At 45.6% G+C, this 24,645-nt stretch overlaps 1 protein-coding gene across 3 annotated transcripts; it reads right to left on the bottom strand.

Annotated features, from left to right (window-relative positions):
* Nucleotides 1-9,942: 9,942 nt before the first annotated feature.
* Nucleotides 9,943-24,467, bottom strand: CENPV (centromere protein V). Of its 3 annotated transcripts, XM_049109477.1 has the most exons (6): nucleotides 24,055-24,453; nucleotides 21,551-21,649; nucleotides 19,551-19,620; nucleotides 11,452-11,566; nucleotides 10,598-10,729; nucleotides 9,943-10,343 (listed from the first exon to the last, which is right to left on the bottom strand). In XM_049109477.1, exons 1-6 carry the CDS (start codon nucleotides 24,429-24,431, stop codon nucleotides 10,219-10,221), a joined length of 918 nt encoding a protein of 305 aa, XP_048965434.1. In that variant the 5' UTR covers nucleotides 24,432-24,453; the 3' UTR covers nucleotides 9,943-10,218. The 3 variants fall into 3 exon arrangements, with proteins under 3 accessions (XP_048965434.1, XP_025284057.1, XP_048965435.1); XM_025428272.3 differs by lacking the exon at nucleotides 10,598-10,729 and having other exon boundaries at nucleotides 24,055-24,446; XM_049109478.1 differs by lacking the exons at nucleotides 10,598-10,729; nucleotides 11,452-11,566 and having other exon boundaries at nucleotides 24,055-24,467.
* Nucleotides 24,468-24,645: the final 178 nt, after the last annotated feature.

Here is a 24,645-nt window from a genome sequence, read left to right as displayed (position 1 = left end):
GCACCAAACAGCCAAGCTTGGAATGCAGAGGAGAAGTTCCTGAAGGAAAGGGTAAGTGCCACTCCAGGGACCACATGGATGAGAACAAAGCACTCTTGGATGTGGAGAAAGGTTTAGTGTTCTGGAGAGAAGGCCTAACCAACCCCAACACTCCCTGAAACCAAAGCCTAACCCAGAGCTAGGCCCTGACTCCCTTCCCTTCTGTGAAGGCTGGGAGGTGAGGAAGCTGCAGGAGAAAGTCTGAAGCTAGCAGAGGTTGGTTCCTGAGGTTTAAGGAAAGAAGCCATCTCCGTACCAACAAAGAGAAAGGTCAAGCAGCAAGTGCTGATGCAGAAGCTGCAGCAAGTTCTCCAGAAGATGGAGCTCAGATAACGAATGAAGGTGGCTGCACTCAACAACAGATTTACAATATAGATGAAACAGCCTTCTTTTGGAAGAAAATGCCATCTAGAACTTCCATAGCTGGAGAAGAGAAGTCAATGTCCAGCTTCAAAGCTTCAAAGGTCAGGCTGACTCTCCTGCTGAGGCTCATGAAGCTGGTGACTTGAAGTTGAAGCCAATGCTCATTAATATTTTAAAAATCCTAGGACCCTTAAGAATTGTGCTAAATCTACTCTGCCATGTACATTGTTTATAACATGGTTTAGTGAATATTTTAAGCCAAATGTTCATACCTCCTGCTCAGAGGAAAAAAGATTTCAAATATTCCTGCTCATTGACAATGCACTTGGTCACCCAAGAGCTCCGATGGAGATGCACAGTGAGATTTATGCTGTTTTCAGGCCTGCTAACACAACATCCATTCGGCACCCGTGGGCCAGGAGTAATTTCAACTTTCAGGTCTTCTTTCTTTTTTTCTAAGATTTTATTTATTTATTCATGAGAGACACACACAGAGACAGAGAGAGAGAGAGAGAGAGAGAGAGGCAGAGACACAGGCAGAGGGAGAAGCAGGCTCCATGCTGGGAGCCCGACGTGGGACTTGATCCTGGGTCTCCAGGATCACACCCTGGGCTGAAGGCGGCACTAAACCCCTGAGCCACCCAGGCTGCCTTCAGGTCTTCTTATTTAAGAAATATACTTCATAAGGCCCTGGTTGCCATAGACAGTGATTCCTCTGATGGATCTGGACAAAGTAAATTGAAGACCTTCTGGAAAGTATTTGTCATTCTAGGTGCCATTAGAAATATTTGTGAAAAAAAAAAAAGAAATATTTGTGATTCGTGGGAAGAGGGCAAAATATCAATATGAACAGGAGTTTGAAAGAATTTGATTCCAACCCTATGGATGACTCTGAGGGGTTCAAGACTTCAGTGGAGGAAGTAACTGAAGATGTGAAAAACAGCATGAGAGCCAGAGGGGGGAAAAAAAGAAAAAAGAACCAGAAGCAAAAGCGGCACCTGAACATGGGACTGAACGCCTACAATCTCATAAAACTTAACAGATAATAAGCTGCTTCTTATGCATGAGCCAAGAATGTGGTTTCTTGATGGAATCTATTCCTGGTCAAGATGGTTAAAACGACCCTCCACCAGCAAAATAGAATACAACTCGCTGGAGGTTCAGATAATGGTTAGCATTTTTTAGCAATAAAGTATTTTTAATTAAGGTGTGTAATTTTTTTCAGACATAATACTAAGACACTCGATAGAATACAATAGAGTGAAATATAACTTTATACACACTAGGAAACCAAAAAATTCATTTGACTTACTTTATTGTAATAATCTCTTTATTGTGGTGGTCTGGAACCCAACCCAGAGTATCTCTGGGGTATGCCTGTATAGATACAAAAATGTAGAAGAAAATATTGGTAACTTGAATCCAGCAGTGCATCAAAAGAAATACTATTCCACAACCGAATAGGATATTATTCTAAAATCTAAGAATGGTCTCACTTGGGGAAATCCATCAACATAACTCATTACACTAACAAATTAAGAAGAAAAATCATATTCTTTTATTTATAGGTACTGTGAGATTAACAAAATTCAGTCACTATTTCTGTAACAATTTTTAAGAAATATAGGAGAAAAGGGGATCCCTGGGTGGCGCAGTGGTTTGGCGCCTGCCTTTGGCCCAGGGCGCGATCCTGGAGACCCGGGATCGAATCCCACGTCGGGCTCCCGGTGCATGGAGCCTGCTTCTCCCTCTGCCTATGTCTCTGCCTCTCTCTCTCTTTCTCTCTCTCTCTCTCTGTGACTATGATAAACAAATAATAAAAAAAAGAATAAGAAATATAGGAGAAAAGAATACAACTTAAGTAAAGACTATGTACCCAAACCCAGTAGTCTGAAACTAAGTGGACATAGTAGGAATGAAACTCTATCATCATCATCAGTTAAATTGTTTTGAAGGGTGAAGCTACTGAAGTAGAACAGAACAGTAAAATAATTGGTGTAAGTTTTAGAAGAGATGGCTCTGTTTAGAAACCCAAGAGAGAAAAAAAAAAAAAAAAAAAACCCAAGAGATGTCAATAAAATCTACTATAGTAAATGAGGAAATTTGTATAGCAACTGGACATCTTTACAAAAATCTATGGATTTTTGTAGTTTTACTCTAATTGACAATATTTACTTTAATTGACAAGAATTCGACAGATGTGAAAATAAAAAATTTCCAGGGATGCCTGGGTGGCTCAGCAGTTGAGCGTCTACCTTTGGCTCAGGTCATGATCCCAGGTCCTGAGATCAAGTCCCATGTTAGGCTCCCTGCAAGGAGCCTGCTTCTCCCTCTGTCTATGTCTCGCCTCTCTCTGTGTGTCTCAGTACTAAATAAATAAAATCTTTAAAAAAATAAGAAAAAATTTTTAAAATTAAAAAAAATTGTCCAGGGGCTGGCTCAGTTGGAGGAGCATGTGACTCTTGATCTCGGAATCATGAGTTCAAGCCCCACACTGGGAGTAGAGATTACTTAAAATAAGTAAACCATGGGATCCCTGGGTGGCTCAGCGGTTTGGCGCCTGCCTTTGGCCCAGGGCGCGATCCTGGAGCCCCAGGATCGAGTCCCACGTCGGGCTCCTAGCATGGAGCCTGCTTCTCCCTCTGCCTGTGTCTCTGCCTCTCTCTCTCTCTCATAAATAAATAAATAAATAAATAATAAATAAATAAATAAATCTTAAAAAAAATAAGTAAACCATAAATAAAAATTAAAAAATTCCATTCTCGTCAACATCAAGAACTGCAAAATGCCTAGACATGAGTTTTTTTTTTTTTAAGATTTTATTTATTGATTGATGAGAGACACAGAGAGAAAGAAAGAGGCAGAGACACAGGCAGAGGGAGAAGCAGGCTCCATGCAGGGAGCCCGATGTGGGACTCGATTCCGGGGCTCCAGGATCATGCTCCTGGCTGAAGGTGGCGCTAAACCTCTGAGCCACCGGGGCTGCCCGAGAAATTAGTTTAACATAAAGGATATAAGGTCTATCTAAATTTTATAACCACTATTAAAATCCCAGCCATCTTTTTTTGGCAGAAATTGACAAGCTAATCCTAAAATTCATGTGGAATTGCAAGAGAGTTAGAAGCCAAAAACAATCTTACAGAACAAAGTTGGAAGACTCACATATCCCAATTTCAAAATTACTACAAAGACCTAAATGTAAGAGCCAAAACTATTCGACTCTTAGAAGGAAACATGTAAATCTTTGACCTTGCATTAGAGAAATGTCTTTTTTTTTTTAAGATTTTATTTATTTATTTATTTGAGAGAGAGAGATAGAGAGTGAGCAGGAAAGAGAGGGAGAGAGAATCTGAAGCAGACTCTGTGCTGAGTCCAGAACCCCACATGGGGCCTGATCTCACAACAAGATCATTATCCCAGCTGAAACCAAGAGTCAGACGCTTTACTGACTGAGCTACCCAGGTACCCCGACAACAGTTTCTTAAATATGACACCAAAAGTACAAGCAAAAGAAAAAATAGAAAACTTCTGCTTCACAGGACACTATCAAGAAAATGAAATGGGAGAAAGTGTTTGGAAATTGTATATTTGACTAGGGTCTAGTATCCAGAATATATAAAGAAGTCTTACAATTCAACAGAAAAACAACCTAATTAAAAAATAGGGAGAGGGGGAACCCTGGGTGGCGCAGGGGTTTGGCGCCTGCCTTTGGCCCAGGGCGCGATCCTGGAGACCCGGGATCGAATCCCACATCGGGCTTCCGGTGCATGGAGCCTGCTTCTCCCTCTGCCTGTGTCTCTGCCTCTCTCTCTTTCTCTCTCTGTGACTATCATAAATAAATAAACATTTAAAAAAAAATAGGGAGAGGGACACCTGGGTGGCTCAGTGGCTGAGCATCTGCCTTTGCCTCAGGTCACGATCCTGGGGTCCTGGGATCAAGCCCCACATTGGGCTCACCACAGGGAGCCTGCTTCTCCCTCTGCCTGTGTCCCTGCCTCTCTCTGTGTCTGTGTGTCTCTCATGAATAAATAAACAAAATCTCAAAAAAAAAAAAAAAAAAAGGCAAGAGACTTGAATATATAATTCTTCCAGAAGATATACAAATGGCCAAAAATCATAAGAGCATCATTAGTCATGAAGGAAATGCAAATAAAAACACAATGAGATACTATTTCACACCAGCAGGATGGCTATGATTAGAGCAGACTAACAAAGACTGAATAACAACAAGTGTTGGTGAGCATATGGAGCGATCAGAACCTTCATGTATTTTTGGTGGGAATGTAAAATGATGTAGCTCCTGTGGAAAACAGTTTCACAGTTCCTTACTAACTTCAAGATTTCCTATAGGACCCAGCCATTGCACTCCCAGGTCTACACCCAAGAGAACTGAAAACATATGTTCAGTCTCGTAAGCCAGTGTTCAGAGCAGCCTGATTCATAAAATCCAAATGTCCCCCAGCTGATGAAAAGATTAAAAAAATATGGCATTTTGTTTGTTACCCAGCCATAAAAAGAAATGAAGTCCTGACATACGCTATAACGAGAATCCACTTTGGAAACATGATGCTGAATGAAAGCCAGACACAAAAGGCCACATACAGTAGGATTCCATTTATATGAAATGTCCAGAATAGACATTTCCATAGAGATGGAAAGTAGATTAGTTTCCAGAGCTTGGGGGTTGAGGAAAGCAATGACTGTGAATGAAAATGTGCTGGAATTGACAGTGGTGAAGGTTGGATAATTTTGTGAATATACTAAAACCCAAAGAAATTTGGGCACCTGGGTGGCTCAGTGGTTGACCGTCTGATTTTGGCTCATGATCTCGGGGTCCTGGAATCAAGACCCGCCCCAGGCTCTGCATTCAGCATGGAGCCTGCTTCTCTCTTTTTCTCTGCCCCTCTCCCTGCTCATTCTCTCTCTCTTTCTCTCTCTCTCAAATAAATAAAATCTTTTTTAAAAAATTAAAAATATATTAGAACAGGAAATGTCGAAGAATAGCCAAAATATAAATATTAAAGGGACAGCAGTGTGAGACCTGCCTTTCCATATATTAATATGTATAAACCCATTGCAATAAAAACAGATACAGGCACAGGAGTAAACCCCTGTTGAACTGAAGAGAAAATCCAGACACACATCCAAATTATATGCAAACTACTATATGATAAAGGTGGTATTTTGTTTTTGTCTTTATTTCGTTTTGTTTTGTTTTTAGGGACTTGAACTCATGACTGAGATCAAGACATGAGCTGGGATCAAGAGTCAGATGCTTAGGGGTGCCTGAGTGGCAGTCAGTTGAGCACCTGACTCTTGGTTTCCACTTGGGTGATGATCTCGGGGTTGTGGGATGGGGCCCTGCCTCTGGTTCTGCCCTCAGGGCAGAGTCTGCTTGAGTTTCTCTGCTCCTCTCCCACGCACTCTATCTCTCTGAATTAAATAAATCTAAAAAAAGAAAAGTAAAATGTTTAACCAACTGAGCCACTCAGATGCCCCTTTAGGCACCCCGATAAAGGTGGCATTTTAATTCAGTGAGAAAGCATTTAATAAATGTGTATGGTTGGTTAGGCATTTGGAAGAAAACAAAAACTCCCTACCTTATGCCAAATACAAAACTACATTGTAGATGAATTATAGATTTACATGTAGAAATGGAAACATTAAAATATCATTTAGGAAATTTCAGAGACTAAATACATATGTACCTTGGTGTGGGGCAGACCTTACCCCAGCCAGGCTGGGAACCCAGAAGATGTAAAGGAAAAGACAGGTGCTTCACAACAACACATTTTAAAATGTTGTAACAGGCAAATCCAAATGGCTGGTAAACATGAAAACTTTTCAGCCTAAGCAGTAGCCAGAGCTTGCAAATGAAAGCAAAAATGAAAATCCATTTTTCAAGGGTACCTGACTGGCTAAGTCGGTAGAGTACATGACTCTGAATCTCGGAGTTGTGAGTTTCAGCCCCACACTAGGTGTAGAGATTAAAAATAAAAATTAAAAAGAAAGGAAAATCCACTTTTCACTGAAGGTGGTAATTTGGACTAGGATGGGAGGTTTCCAGTAAGGAAACTGAAGACTGCTGAGGAATAGGTATTTCTCTCTCTCTCTTACTCATGATCAATGGGAAAAAATAAATCACCCTGTGAATCAAAGAAACACAAATCAAAAGAAAACACTACTTTTCACTTTCCTAATTTGCTAAGGTTTCTATAAATAATAATGCCCAGTGGACACATATGTGCTGTTGGGGGAAACACAAGATGGTAGAACCTTCTGGAAATCAGTATATCAAAAAACTTTAAGATGTTCATATCTCTTGACTCTGCAATTCCCTGTGATGCATTTATTCTTAAGAAATAGAAACTCGGGACGGGGGATCCCTGGGTGGCTCAGTGGTTTAGCGCTGCCTTTGGCGGGGGCATGATCCTGGAGTCCCGGGATCGAGTCCCACATCGGGCTCCCTGTGTGGGCCTGCTTCTCCCTCTGCCTGTGTCTCTGTCTCTCTCTTTCTCTCTGTGTCTCTCATGAATAAATAAATAAAATTTTAAAAAGAAATAAAAACTAGTACAACAATGCACAAATTGGGGGCACCTGGGTGGCTCAGTGGTTGAGTGTCTGCCTTCATCTCAGGGCGTGATCCCAGGGTCCTGGGATCAAAACAAAACAAAGCAACGCACAGATAGATGTTCAATAGGTAGCACTAATCAGGAGGAAAACAATCAACAGGCTAGAGCAATGATCTCCTGACTATGACTTTTGAACAATATATATGCTTTCAGTGCTAATGTATTATACAATGTACACAAAAGAAATTTTAAAAGGATAAATTAGAATCCAACATTTTCTTCCCACATATCAATGGAGCATTTCCTGGGGGATACATACCTTACCCTGGAGACCACCCATCTGGTCTGTCCGTGGTAAGAAGTATCAAGGTTAGCTGGTGCAAAAGGAACGTGTAAAGTCAGTGAATTCTGTGAAAAGTGACCCTTATGCCAAACCTTAAGGAGAGACAGAACAGGTTGGAATAGCCACTGGAACTATAGAATGTTTATGTTCATGGGACGAGAGGTTGGGAAGCAAAAATCTGGTTCTAGTTTGGTTAGAGGTCTTGGTCTTGTCCTGGTCTTGGTCAAGGCTGAATCCTGCTTGTACCCCCTGTACCCTTCTCACCTGTCACAGAGCTCCTCTCCCTTTCTGATATTACAAGTAGAATTCACATGGAAGTGGGGTCAGCAGTAATTAAAAGTTGATTAACACGTGGTCTAAGTGCACGTGGGGAAAGCTCTGAGGCATTTGGAAGAGGCAAGGTCACAGGCAAAGAATTCTCATTATCTAATGAAGAGTCCATTGGAGCCTTAACAATTTCAGAATGCTCAAGTGTGACTTGTCCCATAGATTCGGGTCAAGACCATGCAGGTGGTCGTATGGCAGCAGCATCGCTCCCTCAGAACCTGTATGTTAGTCTGGAACTGGAGCAATCGCAGTGTCCTGTAGCTCATGCTATTCTCCCTGCCCTGGGAAAGGTGATGGAGGAAACTCGCAAGAAGCCTTGAGCTTCTCATCAGTCACAAAGCAAACACTGGCCGTTATGCCTCCAGCTTTAAAGGGAAGGTTGATTGTAGGAAAGAAGAAAAGAATCTGAAAGAATTCCCTCGCTTAGATATCCACTAACTACACCAGTTGAGTCTGACTTGGGGAAGTTCTTGCAGTTCGTTTCCAGGGCACCTGGGTGGCTCAGATGGTTGAGCATCTGCCTTTGGCTCAGATCATGATCCCAGGGTCCTGGATTCGAGTCTTGCATGGGGCTCCCTGCTCAGCTGGGAGTCTCCCTCTCCCTGCCCCACTCCCTGCTCGTTCCCTCTCTCTCTCAAATAAATAAACCTTTTAAAAAAATGAACTATATCCATACTGTGCAATTCTAAGTAACAGTCAATAATGAGGATATGTATTCTGATCTGAAAAGATCAAGATATCATCACAAATGCAAGCTGTAGAAAAGGCACAGGATGATGCTGCTTTTGTGAAAGGCACATAAAATTATGTGTTTTTATGCAATCTTGTAATAGGAAAGGTAAATCAGGTTCTTGTTTCTCCTGTATAATTTCTCACCAGCTCTTTCTGACCTCAAAGCAAACATGCCCTCAGCCGACTTGGAAGGCGTGGTGACCATGCTGGGGCCCAGTCCATCTATTTCCTCTCCCTTTTCCTGCAAAGAGTGTACCTTACAAGTCAGCTCATGATTAATCAGTCTCCCTAAACAAAGAGCAGGTATTTATTAAGCATGTGCCATTATGTACACACTCAGTGTCTGGTAGCGAAGGGAATGCCTAAGGAAAGTTGACCGGATTATAATAAGCAACAACGAGAAGCAAGGCAGGTGGAAGGACAGGGAAACCAGAGGAAAGACCCTGTTGAGCCAGGTGGGCCTCATCCTGTTCGAAGCTGTTTGGGGTCTCCCAGAGCCTGTACTCTGTAGGCCAAATTCCTAAGCTTCATATCCAAGACCGTCCATGGTCTGGCTTCCCACATATTTTTCTGATCTCTTCTATTACTTCCTCCCATCGGAGGCTCCAGTCCAGTCTGGCTTTACTCTGGGCCCCTACCTCTCTGTTCACACACTCACTTTTCCATCTGACCTTCCTAAATCTTGCTTCATTTAAAAAGACTCCTGGGGCACCTGGGTGGCTCAGTGGTTGAGCATCTGCCTTCGGCTTGGGTCATGATCCTGGGGTCCAGGGATCGAGTTCCGCATCAGGCTTCCCGTAGGAAACCGGCTTCTCCCTCCACCTCTCTCTGTGTCTCTGGTGAATGAATAAAATCTTTAAAAAAAAATAGTAAAATAAAATAATAAATAGAGACTCCCAAGTTGTTGTTTAACGGGTTTAGAGATTCAGTTTTGCAAGATAAAGAATTCTAGAAATTGGTTGCACAACAACATGAATGTACTTAACTCTGCTAATCCAGACACTTAGAGATGGTTGAGATGGTCAATTTTATTTTATTTAATTTTTTAATTTATTTATGATAGGCACACAGTGAGAGAGAGAGAGAGGCAGAGACACAGGCAGAGGGAGAAGCGGGCTCCATGCATCAGGAGCCCGACGTGGGATTCGATCCCAGGTCTCCAGGATCGCGCCCTGGGCCAAAGGCAGCCGCCAAACCGCTGCGCCACCCAGGGATCCCAAGATGGTCAATTTTATGTTACGGGTATTTGACCTGAATTAAAAAAAACAAAAAGGAATCAGAAGCTGATCTACCTTAAAACAAAACAGAAAAAAAAGACTCCAGCGAATAGTAGCCCTAACCAAACCCGTCTCTCCTCTGAAGTCCAAGATCTCTTAGCTTTACAGCTCACGTGGCTTCCGAGATCATTCACAATCTTCTGTGTTTGGTAACTATTCATGTGTCTTCTCTCTCCCCGCCAGTTGGGTTGCAAGCATTTTAACAGCGGTAAGTAAATACCTGCTACTAAATATCTGGCCTCAGAACCCAAATCGAAGTGCAGGGGGAATGATAAACCACAGTAACGGCTTTCATGTTAAAAATATTTATTCTTCTAAAAGATCACACAAAAGTTGAGAAGAGAAAGGATGTCGACTAACCTACATCAAAATCTGGGCTGAAAGGACAAAGAGCTGCCTAGATAAGTTGGTAGCTGAGCAAAATGCAGAGATGAGGGGGGCTGCTGGCCAACGGGCCCAGGGGTCTGGGGCAGCCACAGTCACAGGCACTGGGTGCGGTGGGGACAGCGCGATCCGGCTGCTGGCCCCAGTCGTTCCTCTGTCTCAGGAAGGGAGAAGCAGGAGCTCACTCCTTAGACATGTTCTTGATGGTCTTGTGCTCCTTCATGGCCTTTTCCCAATCGGTGCCATTGAACTCCTCAATGACCACGCTCCGCACGGTGCCCTCGTCAAGGCAGTGTGGGGCAATCCCTGGGGGAGGTGACACAGAGAAGAGAAGGGCCCAGGTATGAGTGACAGCAGGCACTGTGCCGGCTTGTGGGCAAACCCACACCTGCAGCAGCGACAGCGATCCGCCATGAAAGCTTCCACAGCCACCGCAGCAGCGCCCTGGCTCGCTTGCCCCCCGGCGGGTAGGGGGTCAGGCTCTCTAAGCCAGGGATGCCAAGGCTGGAGAGCATCCAGTACCAAGCTGAGAGTACAAAGATTTGAGCCCAGAGGGGTACCTGGGTGCCTCAGCGGTTGAGCATCTGCCTTCGGCTCAGACCATGATCCCGGGGTCCAGGGATCGAGTCCCACATCAGGCTCCCGGCAGGGAGCCTGCTTCTCCCTCTGCCTGTGTCTCTGCTTCTCTCTCTCTGTCTCATGAATAAATAAATAAAATCTTTAAAAGGGGGGATGGGGAGGACAAAGGTGATGTCATGCCCTCCTTGCACCGTAAGGCACAAAACGGTCATAGTCACAGTGATGCCACCACAGCTCTGTAGGCTGCAAGAAACAAGACTCCTTGCTCGCCACTTTCCAATCAGTTCACACTACAGCTGGTGGCATCTGAACAACTGTCCTGGGGCTGTGTTCCCCGCTCAGACCCAGGGGGACTTGAGGAGGGGCTTGGGGGTTCTCACTGTTTATGTTCTAAACAAACTGAAGCTGGGTTTGTTTTTTTAACTGGATCTCTTTCAACCCATTTTCGATACTCTTGTCTGCTTCACTCCCTGAGCCATCCTTGGTGTGAAAACTCCCTCCCCTCCCCTCTCACCCCCACCCCAGGCTCATCTCCTCTCCTCCATACACCGGACAACAACAACGTCACCCCCAGCGACATGAGCCCCCAGCAACATGCGGCCCAGGCAGCGCCAGCAGATGAAGGCAGGATCTGGATGTTCAAGGATGAATAACCAGAGCCAGTCTCCTATCCCAGCATTTGAAAAGAGCTTTGCTGAAGAGCCCTGTTCTTCTAAGACCCATGTGAGAGGGGCCCGGCCAAGCAAGAGGCAAGCCCCATATGCCAGCACCCAGGCTATGATCAGCGTGTGTCCCTATATCCCCCGCGGCCGGGCAGCCCGTTCCCTTCACTTACCGAAGCCTCCAGGGTTTGAGCGGGGAGTGTAAAAGCTCTGAACGCCACATCTCTTACAGAAGGTGTGCTGGGCTTTGTGCGTGTTGAACGTGTATGTGGTTATGCTCTCGGCTCCCTAAGGGAGAACAGGTGAAATAGATGTTCTCCTTTTACAAAGAGAATTTTTTTTGGGGGGTCATCAAAAAAATTAATTCTTTTATAAGGCACAATGGGAGGGGAACGCCCTTTTGCAGGGGTCTCAGGATTATGAGGACACGTCCAATCTCACAAAGAGATACAGGCATCTCGAGGACAGGGACCCGCCTACGCTGCCCAGAGATGTGTCAGTCCGGAGCACGGCGGCTCACGGCTTCTCTTGGTCAAGTGCACACAAGTGCCTCAAGCTTTCCCAGCTCCGCGGCAAGACAGCACATCCTGTCCATGTCAGGGAATGAAAATGAAAATTTTCACTCAGCCTCAAAGGGGTGACGGCTCATCCTAGGGACTGGCTCCCCATGTTCCCGGCCAGCTCTGCTCATGATGGAAAAACAAGGGTTGACTGTACTTGAATTCACATACAAAGGACCAACTAGGAAAAGAATATTTTCCAGACATCATGGGCAAAGGGCTCATTTCCATTAGAGAAATACAAACATACTACACATAATACAAACGGGAAATGGGGCAAAAGGACAGAGAGAAAGGAAAACAAATATCTCTTTCACCTAAGAAATGATACACACATTCAGACACGGCAATGAGGTATTTTTTTTTTCACCATCAGGTGAGCACAAATAAGAGTCGGGTTAACTTGGTACTGAGATGTGGACAAACGTGTATGCTCTCAAATACCAGTCTCAGGAATACAAATTGGCAAAATCTGCCAACATCTATCAAAATTTTAAAATGTATGCATCTTTTAACACAGTAATTCCATCTCTGGAAATTTATCCTACAATCAAAATTCCATATGCATTGAATGACATGTATAATAGACGTTCTAGCACTGGTTAAAACAAGGCTGGGGCAGCCCCAGTGGCCCAGCGGTTTAGTGCCGCCTTCAGCCTGGGGTGTGATCCTGGGGACCCAGGATCGAGTTCCATGTCAGCTCCCTGCATGGAGCCTGCTTCTTCCTCTGCCTGTGTCTCTGTCTCTCTCTCTGTGTCTGTCATGAATAAATAAATAAAATCTTAAAAAAAAAAAAAGTCTAAAGATTGGAAAAACTGAGAACACCCGTCAAGAGAAGACGGGACAAAGCAATGATGGACACTCATGAAATTGGGACACTGAAAATTTAAAAAGAACTAGACAGGCTTGCCTGGGTGGCTCAGTTGGTTAGGTATCTGCCTTCAGCTCAGGTCATGATCCCAGGGTCCTGGAATGGAGCCCCACATCCCTGCTCAGCAGGGAGCCTGCTTCTCCCTCTCCTCTGCGCCACCCCCTGCTTGTGCTCTCTTTTTGTCAAATAAATAAATTAAATTTTAAAAGGAAAATGAATGAGCCAGTTCTACTTCCAAATACTAATACAAACAATCTCCGAGGTTAAACATTAAGTGAAAAAGTAAGGCATAAAATAATTTGTGAGGCACCTGTGTGGCTCAGTGGTTGAACATCTGCCTTCGGCTCAGGGCAAGGTCCCAGGGTCCTGGGATCGAGTTCCACATTAGGCTCCCCTAGGGAGCCCCTGCTTCTCCTGCCTGTCTCTGCCTCTCTATCTGTGTCTCTCATGAATAAATTTTTTATTTATTTTATTATTTATTTTTAAAAGATTTTATTTATTTATTCATGTGAGACACAGAGAGATTGAGAGGCAGAGACACAGGCAGAGGGAGAAGCAGGCTCCATGCAGGGAGCCCCATGCAGGACTCGATCCCGGACTCCAGGATCACATGCTGGGCCAAAGGCAGGAGCCAAACTGCTGAGCCTTGCAGGTGTCCCTCTGACTAATAAAATTTTTTTTTAAATCTTAAAAAATATGGGGTGCCTGGGTGGCTCACTTGGTGAACGTCTGCCTTCGGCTTGGGTCATGATCTCAGGGTCCTGGGATCAAGCCCCATATTGGGCTCCCTGCTCAGCGGGGAGCCTGCTTCTCCTCTTCCTCTACCCCTCCCTCCTGCTTGTGCTCTCTCTGTCTCTTTCTGTCAAATAAATAAAATCTTTATTAAAAAAAAGTCTTAAACTTAAAAAAGAATAATTATTTGTGTAGTATATTATTATTTCTATTTATTTTTCACCATTTTTAGTTTTTAAAAAAGGATGTACCCTGGTATGTGCATATATAAATATGTATATGTTTCTTTACATATATATTTATAAAGAAATATCCAAGAAGCAGTGGTTTCCAACAAGTGAAATTGTGTGGCTGAAGGGTCACGGGTGAAGGTTCTTACCAGAGCTGGATGTTTTCATTCTTTCCCCCACCTACCACCCACCACCGTGGGAGAGAAAGGCCCCCAGAGCTCTGTGCCTCATGTAAAAATAGTTCTGAGGGGCCTCATCTCACATCACAGCCTCTACACAGAGAAGCAGCAAAGAACAACTGCCGGTGGTCCTAAAGCATCCAAAGTTTTCTGATCAGATACTTTCCCCCATGAAATGAGGAGGAGCAGCGAGGAGGGAGGGGTTGCTCCATCCCCTACTCTACCTTGGGCATTACTGGAAGTCACTCGGGGACATCCAGATCCCTGTTCCCATGTTATTCTGTGCACCCGCCCACTTCCCACCAGAACTCATGCCCTGTCACAGTCACACTGCCATGTACTCAGCCTTTTTGGTGACTGTTTTCTTGGCCAATCAGAAACCACCAACACGGGAGGGATCCCTGGGTGGCGCAGCGGTTTGGCGCCTGCCTTTGGCCCAGGGCGCGATCCTGGAGACCCGGGATCGAATCCCACGTCGGGCTCCCGGTGCATGGAGCCTGCTTCTCCCTCTGCCTGTCTCTGCGCCTCTCTCTCTCTCTCTCTGTGACTATCATAAATAAATAAAATAAAAAAATAAAATAAACCACCAACACCACCATGTTGGCCAATCTAACGGTCACTTTTCTTGACCATTAGATTCTTAACCCGACCTCTCAGGACCAGTCCTTCCTTTTTGAAACAAGGGTCTCTGAGGAGACCACCCTCGAACAATTTTCCTCCTCCCCCACTGGCCATCCTTCTCAGGCCCCTCTGGTCAGCTCTGACCTCGGCCTCTCCCTTCACTGGCTACATCAGCAGCAGCTGCCGCACCCAGTCTCCCGGCCATAAACACCAATACGCAGCTCTGCTTGCTCTCGACGCCAGACTTACACATCCAGCAGCCCACTTTCTATCTTATCTCTGCAAAGGTTCACGACGTCTTCAGCTTTTCCAAGAAAGAACCCCTGATGCCAGCAGTGCTCCACACCTGCTTCTCCCCCTGGATCTGGTATCCCCATCACTGAGCTGCTCAGGCCCCACATTGTAGTGGCAACTCTTCTGCCTCTCTTTTCCTCCTCTTCACATCCATCCTTTACAGGATTCCGCTCACCCTTCCTCTGAAACTGGGGTTCTCACAGTATGGCCCCAGGACCAGCAGCAACGCCTTGTAAGAAATGTCAATCCTGGGGTCCCCCTCCTAGATCTAGAGAATCAGGAGTGGGGCCCAGCAATTCCCCTTAACTTGCCCTCCAGTGGTCACGTGCACACTGAATCACGAGAGCCACTGCTCCAAAATAAATCTCAAATATCTGTTTTCTTTCCATCTCCATGACCACTGCCCTAATCCAAGCTCCCATCACCTCTCACCTAGCCACCCCAGCCACCTCCTGGCCACCTCCCTGTCTCACACCTACCTCCCCACAAGCCATTCCCCACAGAGCAGCCAAAGTGAACTTTTAAAACATTGAAGGAGGGGCGCCTGGGTGGTTCAGTCGGTTGAGCATCTGCCTTCGGCACAGATCACAATCCTGGAGTCCCGGGATCGAGTCTCACATCGGGCTCCCTGCATGGAGCCTGCTTCTTTCTCGCCTAAGTCTCTGTGTCTCTCATGAATAAATAAATAAAATCTTTAAAAAAAAAAAAAAAAGAGAGAGAGAGAGAGAGAAAAGAAAAAAAGAAAAAGTTTTGCACTTAATTTAAAAAAACAGGGGCGCCTGGATGGCTCAGCCAGTTAAGCATCTGACTCTTGATCTTAGCTCAGGTCTTAATCTCAGGATTATGAGTTTAAGCCCAGAGCTGGGCTCTGTGTTGGGTGTGGAGTCTACTTAAAAAATAGGGGGCGCCTAAGTGGCTCAGTTGGTTAAGCATCTGCCTTTGGCTCAGGTCACGATCTCAGGGTCCTGAGGTCAAGCCCTGCATCGGGGTTCCTGCTAGGTGGGGTGTCTGCTTTTCCCTCTGCCTACTGCCCCCCCGTTTGTTTTTTTCTCTCTCTCTGTCAAATAAGTAAAATCTTTTTTTTTTCTTAAGAATTTATTTATTCTTTAAGAGACATAGGAAGAGGGAGGAGAAGCAGGCTCCATGCAGAGAGCCTGATGTGGGACTCGATCCCAGGAACTCTGGGATCACGCCCTGAACCAAAAGCAGACACTCAACCACTCAGTCACCCAGGCATCCCCAAATAAATAAAATCTTAAAAACAGAAAAACACAAAAATCAACACAACATAAAAATAGCTCCTACAACAGGCTGGGGCCGAGTATGGTACTCTAGGGCACCAAGAAAATGCATTCATAAGCAGGCCCAAGGAGGGAAAAAAAAAAAAGAAGAAAAAAAATACCAACTCTGAGACCCAAGAGCTTATGGCTATACCTGGTGGCATCTTTAGGAACCATCTCACGGGTGCTCAGGGGCAAGCGGAACTGGGGCCACAGCCTCTAGCATGTTTCCGAGGAGAGCACACGGGCATTTTCTGGGTTTACAGGGAAGACAGGGAGAAGTGTGCTGCCCAAGTGTCCCCCTCATCCACCAGGCGCCCACACGAGGGATCAAGGGGCAGACAAAGAAAAGGAGACAAGATGGCCCAAAGTGTCTGGGATTAAAGCTCACTCGTTAGGAAAGACCAGGACTCATGCATTCATTTACTCAGTCCATTGTTCCTTCCAGACGCTGAGTGCTGTGCTCGCTTCGGCAGCACATACACCAGACGCTGAGTGCCTATTCATTGCCAAGTCTGCGAGGCCAGGAGCTTGTCAGATATGACAAAAGATGGCACTTGGAGATCCCAACAATTTAATAAAGGAGATAGACGTGGAAACACACCAGTACACAAGGACACAGCGAAGTGTGTCTGACCACAGTGGGGGTAAGGGGAACCAAGGATGGAATTAAAGCCCCAGCCGACCCCATATTAGAGACAGTGTCCCTAAAGCCTTTCCTAAGAAGCTTACATTCTTTGACCAGAGATTTTATTTCTAAAAGAACTGATCCGAAAGAAATAACTTCTAAATTGCTAAAGATTTATACACAGGGAGGTTCACCACAGTGTTGTTTATAATTGGGGGAAAAATGGTACACGACCTAGAAGTTTAAATATAGGAAACTGCTTATTGTACATTCATATAACAAAATATGCTGCAAATATAGGAATAACAGTATAAATAAATTAGGAAATGATTGAGGGAGAGGAAGAGATTCAGGGACTGAGGAACAAGGGAGGGAAGACTCACTTTTGTACCTTTCAAAATCTGTACCAAGCACAAAAAAATTTCCCCGAAATAATAAAGTTAAAATCAGCAAGACCTATCAATATGCTGCCTACAAGAGACTCCCTTCAGACCTAAAGACACCTGTAGACAGAAGGTAAAGAGATGGAAAAACAATGACCAGGCAAAATGGAGGCAAAAAGAAAGTGGGCAGAGACATACTGAACATCAGACCAAATAGACTTGAACACAAAGACTGTAACAAGAGACAGAGAAGGACACTACAAATGACAAAGGGAACAATCCAACAAGAGGATGTAACAGTTGTAAATATCTATGCACCCAACATAGGAGCACCTAAATCCATAAAGCAAATAAAGAAATTGACATAAAGAAATTGACAATAACACAATACTAGGAGGGGGGTTTAACACCCACTAGATCATCACCCAGACAGAAAATCAACAAGGGAACAGTGACTTTGAAACATAATTTGAGTATATGGGAGTGAGTTTACTTCTGGGCCTTTATTCTTTTCTATGGATCTACATCTCTATCTGACCATGTTAACATAGCCTTGATGACTGTCTATAGGAGGAGCTTTCATACCAAGTGAAGTTAGCTTCTTCTACTTTATTGTTCTCTGTGGTGACTGTTTTAGCTATTTTAGGGCCTGTGTATTTCCATACACATTTTAGAGTAATCTTGGGATACCTGGGTGGCTCAGTCAGTTAAGTACCTAACTCTTGGTTTTGGCTCAGGTCATGATCTTGGGGTTGTGGGATCAAGCCCCACGTTGGGCTCCAAGCTCAGCACAGAGTCTGCTTGAGATTCTTTCTCCCTCTCTCTCGGCCCCTTCCCTACTCATGCTCTCTTTCTCTCAAATAAATAAATAAATCTTTCTAAAAAATTTACAGTAATCTTGTATATGTCTGCAAAAGCCTTCTTGGGATTTTGATAGAAACTGCATTAAACCTATAGACAGTTTGGAGAGGATGAACACCAATACTATGCTGAGGTTTCCAATCAACAGACACATGATTTCTACCCATGAAGTTCTTCTTTAGTAACTTCATCAGCTTTCTGTAATATTCAGTACACAGATCAGGGACATGTTTTGTTAACTGAACACCCAACTAATTTTCTTTGCATTACTTGAAATGGCATGATGTTTTTGAAGTTTTTTTTTTAATTTTTTTTTAATTTATTTATGATAGTCACACACACAGAGAGAGAGAGAGAGGCAGAGACACAGGCAGAGGGAGAAGCAGGCTCCATGAACCGGGAGCCCGACGGGGGATTCGATCCCGGGTCTCCAGGATCGCGCCCTGGGCCAAAGGCAGCCGCCAAACCGCTGCACCACCCAGGGATCCCTGGCATGATGTTTTTAATTTCAGTTTCTTGGTGTTCATTCTTAGTATTTTTAAAATTGGGATGTAATTCACATGCCATAAAATTCACCATTTTAATGTGTATTGCTGCATTATTTACAACAGTCAAAACATGGAAACAACCTAAGTGTCCCCGGATGAGTGAATGGATAAAGAAGATGTGATACAAACACACACCACACACACACATACAAACACACATAGGAACACTATTCAACCATTAAAAAGAATGAAATCTTGCTATTTGTGACAACATGGGAATTATACTAATTGAAACAAGTCAGAGAAAGACAAATACTATATAATTCTACTTACACACAGAATTTTATAAACTAAACAAAAAACCAAGCTTAGAGAACAGACTGCTGTTTTCCAGGGACAGGGGTAGGCAGGCAAAATGGGTGAAAGAGGTAAAAAAAATGGGCATGCAAAAGTAATAGACAGCATGGTGACTACAGCTAATAACACAGTTGTTACGTATTTGAAAGCTGCTAAGAGAATAAACCTTGAAAGTCCTCATCACAAGAAAACAAAATTTTTGTGATTACATATGATGTCAGATGTTAACTAGACCTAATTGTGCTGGTTACTTTGCAATATATACAAATACTAAATCATTCTGATGTATCCCTAAGACTAATAATGTTATATGTAAGCTGTACCACAATAAAATTTTTAATTCACCATTAAAAAAAATCTGTTTAAGTCATATGTTCTTCTTCATTGGGAAATGATAAAAGTCAGTTACAAAACAGAAAAAGGTAAAATCTTACTTTCATAACGATATATACAGTGTTGTCATTATTATTATTTAGATGTATTTACAGTGGAAAATAACATACAAGGATATCCACCCAAATAGGGCAGTGGTTATCCTTGGTTGATAGGATTTGGGTGGTCGCATTTATTTTTTATTCTATTTTTAATGTTTCCACAGTAATATCAAATGGGCATCCAAAATATAAATAGAAAAAATAACAGAACATTCTAGAAATACGCATGAAACCCAGGTTGATGAGGAAAATTCAAACCCCCTGTAGAGGTCCCGCTGTGCTCCCTGCCGTATGGCACCCCCCATGGCACATGCTGTAAGCCAGGGGCTCCCCTGGCCTGCTCTGAGCACTGACCTTCAGGAGCTTGAAGCGAGAAGCCGGGACAATGAAGTGTCTATTCTGCTTCTTCTTACAAATGCTGCAGCTACAAAAAGAGGAATTCCCAGGTTGAGAACAAGGACCTGTGCCTTCTGAGGGCCCAATGGGACCCAATCCAATAAATCCTGAGAGCCAGATGACCCCACAGGTGAAGCCTCTTTCAGTGTTATTCAGGGAAAGGGGGGAGCCCAGGCATATGGACAGACCAGCTGGGGCCTCTGCTCAGCAGTCAAAGCCACGCACCCCTCGGAAAACCAGGATGTCGCCACCACGTTCCTACTGCTCACTCCCCAGTTTATTACAGTGAAGGAACTCATTGGATTCTAGAGATACTTATAAAACAAACATCCTGCTGAGCTACGATCTTATGCCTCCGGGATACACCAAAAATGGACAAGGAAGCCTCCGTTTCCCGCTTTCCTCATCTGTACATCATGGAACGCCTAGCTCCAAGTCAAATGGGCCCTCAGAATTATCACCTTCGGAATTCAACCTAAATGCCCTTTACTGGGGTGCCTGGGTGGCTCAGTCGGTTGGGCAGCTGCCTTCGGCTCAAGTCATAATTGGTCACAATCGTGGGGGTGGGATTGAATCCTGCTTCTGGCTCCCTGCTCAGCAGAGAGCCTGCTTCTCTCTTTCTCTTACCCTCTGCCTCTCCGACTGCTTGTGCTCCAGCTCTCTCCCTTTCTCAAAAAAATAAATAAAATCATAAAAAAATAATCAATCAATCTCCTTAGTCTACATTTACAAAAATTTCTACTTTCCCACAGAACTCTCTAACAAGCTGTTCCACGGGGCTTCTTCTGCAATCTTTTTTTTTTTTTTACAGATTTTTTTTAAATTTTTATTTATTTATGATAGTCACACACAGAGAGAGAGAGAGAGGGCAGAGACATAGGCAGAGGGAGAAGCAGGCTCCATGCACCGGGAGCCCAATGTGGGATTCGATCCCGAGTCTCCAGGATTGCTCCCTGGGCCAAAGGCAGGCGCTAAACCGCTGCGCCACCCTAGGGATCCCCTTCTTCTGCAATCTTTAAGTCAGTTCTCCATTTGAGTAATTCCAGGGTATTTATTTATTACTCGTGTGTACTTCAGGTACCACACCATCTAGGGGCAAAAAGGCCTGGATCATGTTGAACAATTAGAAGCTAACTATTGGTTCAGCAATCAGTGTCCTTGTTCTGTCACAAGGGAAGCTGCTAGAAAGCAGGCCCTCCACAGATCCCGGAAGAACCATCTGCCTCATCTAGAACAGAGCCAGAGGGCCTGGAATGTGGCAAGCTTCCGGGTGCGCACACCCTTATTCACTTCCCCTCCCAGTGGACTCCAGTGAAGACTCTGCCCAGCCAAGGCTTTCCATTCAGTGCCCGCCTGACCTAATCTCAGGCTCTAACCAGTCCCTGTCCATCTAGCAACAGGACAGTCAGTCTGAGGGGTGATGCTGAACGGCAGGGGCTGGAGCACTCTGCTGTGTCAACCGGGGCTACGCTGTAGGAGCTTGCTCGCTCTCTCTCTCTCATACACACACATGCACACACACACAGAGCAGGCCCAGTTATTTTTAGTACCCCCCCCCATATTTTTAAAATTTATTATTGAAAACATCTAGGCACATACGAAAGGGGAAAAAGAACAATGAACCCTCTGTACCCATCACCTGACGCCAGCAATGATCAGCTCACGGCCGATGCTGCCTCACCAGGACCCTGACTCCCCAGATGATGCCGAGATGCTGTGTTTTAATTTTTTTTTTTTATTATTTATTTATGATAGTCACACAGAGAGAGAGAGAGAGAGAGGCAGAGACACAGGCAGAGGGAGAAGCAGGCTCCATGCACTGGGAGCCCGACGTGGGATTCGATCCCGGGTCTCCAGGATCGCGCCCTGGGCCAAAGGCAGGCGCCAAACCGCTGCGCCACCCAGGGATCCCAGATGCTGTGTTTTAACTCTTACTCTTGGGGAGAGAAAACACTCACTTGCAGTCAAAGATGTGCAAGTCGGCTGAGGCCCAAACTTCAAAGCGAACCGCTCCACAGTGGCATCCTCCCGTATGCTTCACCAGGCCCTGGTATTCACTAAATGAAACAAGAAAACATCAGAAAGATAAGGATTTCTGAACAGTTGGGCCAGACCTCAGCACACAGCTCATGCCTTTTCTCCCTCTCGTTGTTGCTAGAAGAAGGAAGCAAGATGGGACGAAAGTCTCCCCTACATGACTGCCCCAGGTATTTCTGTTTTGGAGGCCAGAGTAGCAATTTTATAAAAAAAAAAAAAAAAAAAAAAAAAAAAAAACCACGAATTCAGTGTCTTCTTTTCTATGACCTCTCACTTCTATTTCTTATATCCTCGTAAGTTGTAAAGTAAAACATTGCCGAAAATAGAGAAAATAGGAGTTGGGTAGAGGATCCTGATCCCGCTGTTCATTTTTATTTACATGCTACTTACTAAGATTTTTTTTTTTTTTTTTTTGTGAGCTAGGCACCAGGGAGAGCAATAAACAAGATACAGCAGATAAGCTTCTGCAGCCATCCAACAAATTACCCAAACAATATTTAAGGGACTGTGATAAAGGCAGTGCGGGATGCTATGAAAAATAAGAGGAGAGGAACTGAGTCTGTTGTTTGGAAAAACCTTCTTCTGAGAAAAGCTCTTGGAGTTTTGGTATATTCCCCTCCGGTATGTTTGCATATCCAGGACTCTTTACAGAGCTATCCATACACATTACATACTATCTTAATCCTTTTAAAACGTATATAAGCCAGGCTCTTAGTTGAGCATTATTCAGTTTGAAAAATATCAAATTGCACTCCAACAGGGCTAAACGCTTCTCAGTAAAGACAAAACATTTCACTGTACCTGCTCAAGCAACGATTACAGGAAAAATAGCCTATGGCAGTTTTAAATCAGCATTTTTTTATTATTAAGGCTGAATGCTTTTCCATGTTTCTTTACAAGTTGAATCAGTTAACTTGATGTATCTGAAATCTTTTCTGCACACACAAATAATGCTCATTGTAAAAAAATTAGAACATTACAACATGTGATAATATTAAAAAGCAAAGTCTCCTATAATCTTAACAGCTGGAGGGATCCACAGTTAACCATTTGCTATATATTCCTCCGGACTTCTTTATATACAATAATATTTTAACAAAAACAGTGCAGAGTTACACATTCTTTTTGCATATAAGTTAATTCAGTGCGTTTGGGTTATGTAAATAAGTGTATGTACTCACGCCAATCTGAAAGGTTAAAAAAGAAAAAAACTTGTCTTTCAGCAACATTTAAAAATCCTTTTCTTGACCAGTTATCAAGTTTGTTTTAAAGGAAAAGTTTACTTCGAATTTGAGTGTCACATTTCTGAGAATCTTTATATCCTCTACACTTAGCAACTTGTGGCAATAGAACAGGGGCTCAACAATGTCTAATGATGAATATATATTAAAAAAAAAATGTTCAGCCCATGATCCACGATGATAAACCAGAAAGTGAAGCACACAGGAAACCAAGTATTTCATCTCTGAGAAGACCGGTCCTAAGAGAATTTCTTCTGGATTAAGGACAAAAGAACATTTTCGGCCAAGAAAGAAGAAAAGAAAGGAGTAACTGTCGGGTTGTTATGCAATTGTCAGGTTATCCTTGTTGTTGTTGTTGTTTCCCGTGGTGTTGACTGCTCTTTGTAATTCACCAAATAATGGACGCGGAGATGGGTTACTGGGGTACTAAGACCTCTCTCCGGGGCGCGACGGTTCCACAGGGCAGGCGTCGGATGCTATATTACATTTGGAAAAAAACAAGGCAGCCCCGGTCAGAGGTAATAGCTCATCTGGAACCTCACGGACACTCTGAAATCCTCCCCTGGAGGTTCTCGTCCTGCAGGAGCGACGCTGGGGGAGCGCGAAGCAGAGCGGGCCCCCCGGGAGCATCAGTCGGCGGAGAACCCAGGCCCCCGCGCCCCGCGCCTCCCCCCGGTACCCGCCGCGGCCCTCAGGACCCAGCGTCTCTGTGCGCGCGCTTCTGCCCGGGGTCGATCCCGCTCCGCTCCCTCCCGGGGAGCGCCTGGAACAATAACGGGATCTCGCCTCCCGGCGGCTGCAAAACTATTCGCCTTTTCTCCCCTCCCTCTCCCGCCGCCACCTCCCCCTCCCACCCACTCTCCAAAAACACGTGCGCAAATATGAAAAAGCGAGTCAGGTGGGAGCAAAGTCGTGGGGTTGATCTTCTTCTCCCCGGGAAGGGTCCCCGCGGCCTTGGCGCGCCAACAGCACAGAGAGCGTCCCGAGCACCATGGCTGTGCCCGGGAGAGACCCTTTGTGTCCCGGGACACGCTCCGGGGGCGCAGCGCCCCGTCCGAGCAGGGGCGCGCCCGGCGCTAACCCGCTAACCGGGCGACGCGGAACAGCGGCCCCGGCCGACAGGCGCTCCCGCCCCGAGGGGTCCGCGTGGCGCCGGCCGCCGCGCCCGGCCCCGCCGCACTCACAAGGTGTCCAGCAGCAGCTTGGCGGCGCCCTCGAAGGTGAGCCTCTGCCGCTTCTGGAACGTCTCCCAGCGCTCCCGCTGGTCGCCCAGGTCGGGCAGCGAGGCCGCCGGGCTGGCGGAGGTCGGCAGCGGGAGCAGCGGCAGCTCCGGCGGCGCCTGCCCGGGGCCCGCCTCCTGGGCCCGCGGCGACGACTGCTTCGGCCGCGGCTTCGCCGACGGCTGCCTCGCCGCCGCCCCGCTCTCGCCCCCGGCCTGGCTCGCCGAGCGCCGGGCGCGGCTGGCGCCGGGGGCCGGGGGCGCGGCCGGGGGCGTCCCGGAGGCTCGGGACCGAGTCTGCCCGCGTGCCTTGGCGGCCGAGTAGCTCCTGGTCCGCTGCATGGCTCCCGCAGCCGGGCGCGCAGGCCTCGCCGCCCGCGCGTCCTCGGCCCGCCCCGCGCGCGCGCCCGCCCGCGCCCGCGCCCCGCGCCCCCGCCCGCCAGCCGAGCGGCCCCCCCAGGGGGCGCTGCACCCGCGGCCGCGACCCTGGCCCCCGGCCACTGGCCCCCGGCCCCTGGCGGAGGCCCGGCTGCAAACCCCAGAGCCCGCGGGCCCG

Source organism: Canis lupus, chromosome 5, assembly GCF_003254725.2.
Source record: "Canis lupus dingo isolate Sandy chromosome 5, ASM325472v2, whole genome shotgun sequence".
In the NCBI taxonomy this organism is placed as follows: domain Eukaryota; kingdom Metazoa; phylum Chordata; class Mammalia; order Carnivora; family Canidae; genus Canis; species Canis lupus.
This window is presented reverse-complemented; position numbering and strand designations above follow the sequence as displayed.

Bases quoted from the DNA above. Each gene is read 5' to 3' on its own strand.
- CENPV (XM_049109477.1), bottom strand. From the start codon at position 24,431: ATGCAGCGGACCAGGAGCTACTCGGCCGCCAAGGCACGCGGGCAGACT. The intron at 19,621-21,550 runs GTGAGTGTTTTC...CTCTTTTTGTAG, and splicing joins TTGCACATCTTTGACTGCAA to CTGCAGCATTTGTAAGAAGA. The intron at 10,344-10,597 runs GTACCCCTCTGG...CACCTCCCCCAG, and splicing joins TCAACCGCTGAGGCACCCAG to GGATTGCCCCACACTGCCTT.